This window comes from Oryctolagus cuniculus, chromosome 18, assembly GCF_964237555.1.
Source record: "Oryctolagus cuniculus chromosome 18, mOryCun1.1, whole genome shotgun sequence".
Classification (NCBI taxonomy): Eukaryota; Metazoa; Chordata; class Mammalia; order Lagomorpha; family Leporidae; genus Oryctolagus; species Oryctolagus cuniculus.
In genome coordinates this window covers 32,080,157-32,088,810 of record NC_091449.1, presented here as the reverse complement: position 1 = coordinate 32,088,810, position 8,654 = coordinate 32,080,157, and the positions used below count along the sequence as shown (strand labels likewise).

Sequence of the window (8,654 nt, the reverse complement as noted above, 5' to 3'; positions counted from 1 at the left end):
TTAAGATTCAGTTACTTGAAAGGCAGAGTGGCAGATCTCCAACTGCTGCTTCACTCCCCAAGTGGCTGCCACAGCAGAGGCGGGGCCAGGCTGGAGCCAGGAGCCAGAACTGCAGCCGGGTGGGTGGCGGGAACCCAGCGCTTGAGCCCTGATCCACTGTTCCGCGGGCGCAGGAGCGGGTGCAGTGTGGAGAACCAGGGCCTGACCTGCCGCCCCACTGCAGCGGCGGCCCCGGGATTCACGCTCGGAACAGGCCCTGGGGAGCGCACTGAGAACCCGCGCTCTGCCTCTGCCCAGGGACAGGAACGACCTCATTCAGGACAAGAGCTGTTTTACCCATTTTTATTAAATGGCCACCTTGTTTCTCTAAGCGGCCACTCTGTGAGGGTCGTCGCTGCTGCGATTACGGTCACATCCCAGGGCCGCTCTGCCCGCCCCCGTGTGCAGATAATCGCCCTGTCAGCACCGCCCGGTGCGTCAGACCTCGGCGTCCTCCGTCCTCCGGCGCCGAGCCGGGCTACAGTTTGCTGTTCAGGAGGCCGGGCCTGGTCTTGACAGGAAAGCCGCCGTCAAAAGCCGCGTTCAGGACGTCGTCCAGGCAGCTGGCCAGGACGAAACTCAAGCCCTGCCGCACACTGCCTGGGATTTCTTCAAGGTCCTTCTCGTTCCTCTGAGGGAGGATGATCTGCTTCAGCCCTGCCCTGTGCGCCGCCAGCACCTTGTCTTTGATGCCGCCCACCTAGGGGAGAGGAGAAGGCCGAGGTCTGTGAGGCCCTGGAGCGGAAGGGACGCCCGCCGCCCAGCTTTCCCACAGCTAACTGCCACGAGCCGGACACCCCCAAACCTCCTCCGTTCTGTACAGCCTCGGGCGGTCGGTGAGTAGTGGCCCAAATGCTCTTTTTACGCTCCAGTGAATGTTGTCAATTCTTTTAACGGGAAGAAAACTGTAACCGTCTGACAGGTACGGGTACCTCTGTCAGAGTCCCTGTCCAAACCTGTCGAGGTTAGCGTTTCCACTGTGCGATCACAACAGTCTTGACTTACTAAAGGTTTACTAGAGAGAGCATGCGCCAGAGTGCGCCCATCCACTGGCTCCCTCCCCACATGCCCACCACAGCCAGGGCCCCAGAATGCCATCCAGGTCGCCCACCCAGGGCAGGGACTCAAGCAGCTGAGCCATGCGCTGCTGCCCCCGGGTGTGTGTGAGCCGCAGCTGGTAAGAAGCAGAATACGGGGACCTGAACCCGGCGTCCGCCCCACAACCCCGACTTCAGGTTGATTCTGAAAGCGCTTACATTATTGTGACCATATATACCGTTCATACAGAGCTTGGCTGAATGTCAGGATTGCCTCTTGGTCTATGGATTTAAAACCATGACCTCTGTGCTAAATACAAAATGTACCCCACACCATCTAGGTTTATGTCGTGGTTTGAACATGTCCACTGTGGTCCCGTCAAATGGAGCGTAGGCTGCCCTGACTGGGTAACACGCATGGCAGAGGCGATCTCTCTGGCCTCCAAGCCCAGCCATGAAAAGTAGGAGCTTCTACCCAATCTCCCTCTCGGACCTGGGAGCCATTGCCGCTCTGACGTCACTGGGCAGCCCATGGAAGAGAACTGAGGTAAGGAACGGGGCCTCCTGTGCCGCCCAGGCGCAGCCTGCAGCCACATGAGGAACCCCATTGGAAGCAGTTTCTCTAGTGACCATGTCCTGGCTCACGGCTTGACCACAGGACCAGACATCCTGGGCTGGAAGAAGCCAGCTAGGCCTCCCTGAATTCCCAAGCCACATTTCCTGGGAAGAATACCACTGTTTGGGGTAGCCAATGACAGACACAGCTCCAGTCACTCCACCTGGAACGTGCGACTGCTGGAGACAGCCCTCTTGAGGCCCCCACCAGCTGCTCCCAGCCCCTGCCTGCCGCTGTTCCACCTGCCTTCTGCAGAAAGAGCCCAAGACCTCAGACAGAGCGGCTCCCTGCACACACGGGAGCCAGGGCTCCGCTCTCGCACGTCTGGACAGGAGAGCCACGTGTGTAAGGAATTCTGGGCTTGGCACCATCTCCCCCGGTGTTTTTAGGAAGCTGCACGTCCAGGACCACAGTGAGAAGTTTTATCCCCGACGACCTGCGAAGTCCAGAGGCCGGAATCTCCTCCCGGCAGACACAGGCCCTTCTGACCTGACATCACCGTGTCCTGGGAAACATTTCTGTGTGACGCCTGCTTGTTTCCTTGTTGGCTAGAACTCCTGTCAGATGCTGGATAGGGAAGACTTTTACTGTCATTTTTCCTGGATAGTTCTCTGACTGGTTCTAAAACCCCATTTTTAATCCAAAGCTTTGTCTTTTTTTTTTTTTTTTTTAGATTTATTTATTTATTTATTTGAAAGAGTTACAGAGAGAGGCAGAGAGAGAGAGAGAGAGAGAGAGGTCTCCCCAATTGACCGCAATGGTCGGAGCTGCGCTGATCCAAAGCCAGGAGCCAGGAGCCTCCTCCGGGTCTCCTACGCAGGTGCAGGGGCCCAAGGACTTGGGCCATCTTCTACTGCTTTCCCAGGCCATAGCACAGAGCTGGTTCAGAAATGGAGCAGCTGGGTCTCGAACTGGCATCCATCTGGGATGCCGGCACTGCAGACGTGGCTTAACCCACTGTGCCACAGCGCTGGCCCCCAAAGTTTTGTCTATCTTCTGCCCTTGGACTACTTTCTCCAAGCTCAGCGGGTCTTTAAGTGCCACTCTTGCGTCTGTGTTTCGAGGCTATGGCTGGTGCAAGGGAGCCTCTCCATGGGGCGGGACTTGCCCTCAGAGTGGGGGGTGGGGGTGGGGTGGGGGTCAAAAAGAAGGCCCGTTTGTTCTACAGAGACCTGCAGGGACCCGACTTTCCACCTTCTCCTCCCACTCTGTGCTCGGGCTGCTGGACTTCTGCGGGGAAGATCTTGTCTCCACCTCCGATTCTCTCTCCAGCCAGAAACGGGCTGAGCTGCCCGCTGCCGCACGCCGCCCATTGTTCGGGGGTACAGACTTTCCCCTTGACTTGCTTAGTGCACCGCCCTGACCCAGGCCAACAAAGCCAAGAGTCTTGGTCCATGAAGCGCCTCTGACTTCCTTTAAGGAGCATGGTCAGTAGGAAGCAGCAGCTCCTGGGGAAGGGGCAGGAAAGGGCCCAGCCGTCCTTCTGGGTGCAGAGCCCGGATGTAACAGACAGCTCAGGATATAACAGACATCTCAGAATGTAACTTCCGGGGTGCCTGGATGCAACAGACAGCTCAGAAGGTAACTTCCAGGGTGCAGAGCCCAGATGTGACAGACAGCTCAGAATGTAACTTCCGGGGTGCAGACCCTGGATGTAACAGACAGCTCAGAATGTAACTTCCGGGGTGCAGAGCCCAGATGTAACAGACAGCTCAGAATGTAACTTCCGACAGTCAGGGACCGAGAACTCACTGATCTTAACTGGTGATTCTGTGATCTACTTTCACCACTTACTCACTCTGCCGCCAACCTCTCACACCCTGCCTGCAGACTGACGCTGGGAACTCGGGGCTCAACAGCCTCAACACTCACTCAAGTTCTGCTGGTTTTATTGTAATGCGTTCATGAGCTGCAAGACACCACGTGTAGAGAACTTTTTCAGTTTATCAATCGATAGGATTCATCTTTGTTACAGCTTCCATTCTAAACCGTTCTTCCACGACTACAGTATAAACTACAGTAACTATCAGAGTGATACGCGCCCTGTGAGAGGCCGCAAAGGGATCTTAAAAGGCGAGAACTGGCCTTACAGCCTACCAACAGCTTCTCGCCTGTCTTACACACACGTCAGCTGTGAGCACTTAACAACCAGAGCAGCACCTCCAATCTCCATGTGGGCTGCTGTTCCTGATGAGCACACTAACACATTTCCCTCAACAGGTTTCCTCACAAGAGAAAAAAGAGGAAAATTACCAGCTTTTTTTTTTTTTTTTTTTTTTGATCAAGATTTTCAAATATGAACTACAGGTATAAAATCTTAATGTACATTTAAAACCAAGGTTTTCAGGGCTGGTGCTGTGGCACAGAGGTAAAAGCTGCTGCCTGGCTCCCCAAATGGGTGCTGATTCGAGTCCTGGCTGCTGCTCTTCTGATCCAGCTCTCTGCTATGGCCTGGGAAAGCAGTAGAAGATGGCCCAAGTCCTTGGGTCTCTGCACCCACGTGGGAGACCTGGAAGAAGCTCCAGGATGCTGGCTTTGGACGGCGCAGCTCTGGCCGTTGTGGCCATCTGGGGAGTGAACCAGCAGATGGAAGACCTCTCTCTCTCTGTCTCTCTCTCTTCCTCCCTCCCTCCCTCCCTCTCAGTAACCCTGCCTTTCAAATAAATAAATAAATACATCTTAAAAAAAAAAACCCAAGGTTTCCATAGAGAGAAGGCAAACAATTATTTAAATTTTAAATACTACTAGAAATGCAAGCAGAAGCTCAGATATCGGAATTGGCTTTCTTATACTCACCGGGAGGACAAGCCCTCTTAGGGTGATTTCTCCGGTCATGGCCACATCTGAACGTACCAGTCGCCCACTGAAAAGCGAGGCGAGACAGGTTACTATGGTAACTCCCGCAGACGGGCCATCCTTGGTGACGGCTCCAGCTGGGAAGTGCAGATGGATGTCTGTGTTGTCAAGAAGATCAAAACTTCCAGAAGCTTTAAAAAGGAAAAAAAGATTTTAATGTAGAAAAATTAAACCTGTTTTCGTATTTTGAAAATCAAAGACCAAAATGAATGTTTTGGGTGAATGACTCCTTCAGAGTATTAACGGACAGTACAGTCGGACTGAGGGTCCAGGAGACGGTTTCCTGTATTCTAAGTAGGAGAAAAACCAAGCAGATCTCCTGAATTAGTTTCAGTCTGGGCACTAGCCCAAGAGTTTTAATATGGAAGTGGACTTCCCACAGGTTCAGAAGCAAGGTGTATGCTCCCATGACGGTATAACTGGTCATCCAAAGCTGTTGGCTCAGTGTCTCTGAGGACCGTGAGAGGCTCCCTGTGGCTCGCAATCACCCGTGGCCGCCCGCAACCGTGCCTAGGTCACGTACCATTGGTCAGGTGGTATTTCTTTGCGTTGCTGCGGAGCCAGCTGATGGCAAGATGGGCAGACTCCTTCATGACGTCCCCCAGCTGGCCGGTCAGGGTCAGCTGGCCTTCCCCATCCATTCGACTCGCTTCCACAAACATGATTTCCCCCCCCAAGGGGGTCCAGGCCAGGCCAATCGCCACTCCTGGCTGACTCAGACGTTCGGACACCTTGAAAAAGGAGAAAGATGATCAGAGTTCTGTCTGCAAGTTCTGTCTGGCCGCTCTGATCATGCTGTCCTGCCAGCTGTTAGGTCCCAGAGTACTCAGCACCTAATGTGACCCCGAGTCACACACACCACTCACGCATGCTGACTGCTATCTGGCTGTCGGGAAGAACCACCCAAACTTCCTCTTTGGCACTTATGGGAAACAAAAGCAATGTTACCTTAAAATCTGTCTGAATGACTTTGCTTTGTAAGAGCCAGGCCCGGCTACCCACGCCCTAACGTTCCAGGAGCCCAGCAGCTGAGTCTACGTAGACTGCCTATTTGTACGTGCTCTTGGGCCTAACTTCACTTGCAGTGACCAGGAATTCAGTTCAGAAAGCAGAAACCCTTTTACTAACATAGTTCCAGAGGGCTTGTATGAAGGTGCTTCAAAACGTTGTGGGAAACTGAATGAAAAGGTAAATTTTTAGAAGTTATTTGATCTTCCATCTGCTGGTTCACATCCCAGATGCCTGCAGCAGCTAGGCTGGGTCAAGCTGAAGCCAGGAGCCTGAAACTCAATCGGATCTCCCATGTGGAAGGGACCCACCACCTGCTGCCTCTTAGGGTGCACACTGGCAGGAAGCTGGAATTGGAAAGAGTCAGGGGGTCGGTGCTGTGGCGCAGTGGGTTAAGCCACCGCAGCACCAGCATCCCATATGGGGACTGGTTCGAATCCCAGCTGCTTCACTTTCGACCCCGCTCAGTGCACCTGGGAAAGCAGCATAAGATGGCTCAAGTGCTAGGCCCCTGCACCCATGTGGGAGACCCACAGGAGGTTCCTGGCACCTGGCTGTGGCCTGGCCCAGCTCTAGCCACTAGAGCCAATTGGGAAGTGGACCAGAGGAAGGAAGATCTGTCTCTCCTTGTAATGCTGCCTTTCAAAAAAAAAAAAGTCAGGACTCGAACCCAGGAACTCTGATAGATGTGGGGATCCCAAGTGGCATCTTACTGCTGTCCGTAGGCCAAAGCCACGGCACCCAGGCTCACAACGACCTCTGATTTGATGGGAGGTGTTCCAATGGGACTGATACCTAGCCTGCCTGATTCACGTTGCCACACACAGGAGAAAGAACTGCAGTCACTGGGACCTGGGATCTCTGTGGTCAAGGCGGATAATAGTTATTAACAAGGAAAGAAACCTTCATTTCGTAAAAATTTGTTGAATTTTTTAAGATTTATTTATTTATTTGAGAGGTAGAGTTAGAGACAATGAGAGGGAGAGACAGAGAAAAAGGTCTTCCTTCCACTGGTTCACTCTCCAAATGGCCGCAATGGCCAGAACTACGCTGATCTGAAGCCAGGAACCAGGAGCTTCTTCCCAGTCTCCCATGCGGGTGCAGGGTCCCAAAGCCATCTTCTACTGCTTTCCTAGGCCATAGCAGAGAGCTGGATTGGAAGAGGAGCAGCTGGGACTAGAATCGGCGCCCATATGGGATGCTGGCGCTGCAGGTGGAGGATTAACCTACTGCGCTGTAGCGCCAGCCCCTAAAAATTTATTTATTATTTAACATGTGAAAAGCCAAAAGATAGAGAAGGAGGCAGAACGAGATCTCCCATCTGCTGGCTCACTCCCCAAGTATCCACAACAGCTGAGGTTAGGCCAGGCCACAGCCAGGAGCCAGGAACTCCACCTAGATCTCTCACATGGGTGGCAGGGACCCAACAACTTGAGCCAACACCTGCTGCCCCCCAGAGTCTGCAGTGGCAAGAAGCTGGAATTGAAAGCAGAGCTGGGACTTGAACCCAGGTACCCTGTCCAAGGTGGGATGCAAGTGTCCCACAGTGTGCCAAGTGCCAACGCCAGAACCTTTAATTCTCAGACTTGGAGGGCACGTGTTCTGAAACAGTCCAACACACCCTATTTCCATGTACTTCTTTAGAAATGGAGTTCGTATCACTTTGAACTTGAAGGCTAAGAGATACATGCTCCTTCCCTGCTCTCAAATGCAGGTGGTTTGCCAGCATTCTAACCTTCTTAACAATCTGTGTTCTTTTAATAAGTAACTCAACATTATAATTTTTTTTAAATAGAGCTTTTTCTTGGTGCACTCATAGAAGTTTTTTTTTTTTTTTTTAGATTTATTTATTTGAAAGACAGAGTTAGAGAGAGAGGTAGAGCCAGAGAGAGAGGTCTTCCATTCGCTGGTTCACTCCCCAGATGGCTGCAACGGCTGGAGCTGCGCCGATCTGAAGCCAGGAGCCAGGAGCTTCTTCTGGGTCTCCCACGCAGGGCAGAGGCCCAAGGACTTAGGCCATCTTCTACTGTTTTCCCAAGCCATAGCAGAGAGCTGAATTGGAAGAAGGGCAGCTGGGACTAGAACCAGTGCACATATGGGATGCTGGCATTGCAGGCCAGGGCTTTCATCACCCACTGTGCCACAGCGCTGGCCCCCAATATCATAATTTCAAAATCTGCCAGGAGCTTCCTATCAGCTTCTCTTTCCATTACTGGTTTGTGGAGCCATCAGTTCTATTAGTCAACACAGGCTGAGGCCTGATGTGTACAATGTTTTTCCCACTAGAGGCAAAAAGTTCACTTTTGTTGTTTAGCTTCCAAAGTCACGGGCAGACTAGGGATGTATATAAAATATCTAAAGAGAAGTCTAGGGGCCAGCGCTAATGGTATAGCGGGTAAAGCCACTGCTTGCAGTGCCAGCATCCCATATGGGCACCAGTTCTAGTCCTGGCTGCTCCATTTCCAATCCAGCTCTCTGCTATGGCCTGGGATAGCAGTAGAAGATGGCCCAAGCCCTTAGGCCCCTGCACCCACATGGGAGACCTGGAGGAAGCGCCTGATTCCTGGCTTTGGGTCAGTGCAGCTCCAGTCATTGCGGCCATTTGAGGAATGAATCAGCGGATGGAGGACCTCTCTCTCTGCATCTACCTCTGCCTCTCTGTAACTTTGTCTTTCAAATAAACAAATAAATAAAGAAGTCTTTTTTTTTTTTTTTAAGAAGTCTAATTAATAAGAGACCGTATCCTACAGTGTATTCTTGCACTGATACTTCAATGACAGTATTGGAGGTACTGGACTGAAACAGTGAATCTGTACAACTCGGTGACTCTCCCAGGCCATGAGAGAGACTGAGACTTCACAGTCACCCTGCAGTCCGTTACCAAGGCCCTGGAGCCAGGCTCTGTTACAGATCACCGTGGTGCGCAAACAGGCGCTCCTGGCACTGACGAGCTATGTAAGGACATCAACACGCGGAGCTCCAACAACAAGGTGCCTACGGAGTGCTTGTATCTGCGGGAGCCCTGGCGAGGCGAGGGTCCCTGTCTGGGGAGTTGGGGCAGGTGTCATGGGAAAAGATGAGCAGAGTTCTAAAATACA

At 52.4% G+C, this 8,654-nt stretch overlaps 1 protein-coding gene across 2 annotated transcripts in view; it reads right to left on the bottom strand.

The window, feature by feature from the left end:
- Positions 1-328: 328 nt before the first annotated feature.
- The window catches only part of LONP2 (lon peptidase 2, peroxisomal), a 108,259-nt gene continuing 99,933 nt past the window's right edge, over positions 329-8,654 (bottom strand). For both annotated transcript variants that reach the window (XM_002721344.5, XM_017350875.3), the window contains 3 exons: positions 5,072-5,279; positions 4,489-4,679; positions 329-739 (listed from right to left, as the gene is read on the bottom strand). In XM_002721344.5, coding sequence (XP_002721390.2) covers positions 518-739; positions 4,489-4,679; positions 5,072-5,279 — 621 coding nt within the window. In that variant the 3' untranslated portion in view covers positions 329-517. The remainder of the gene's footprint in view (positions 740-4,488; positions 4,680-5,071; positions 5,280-8,654) is intronic.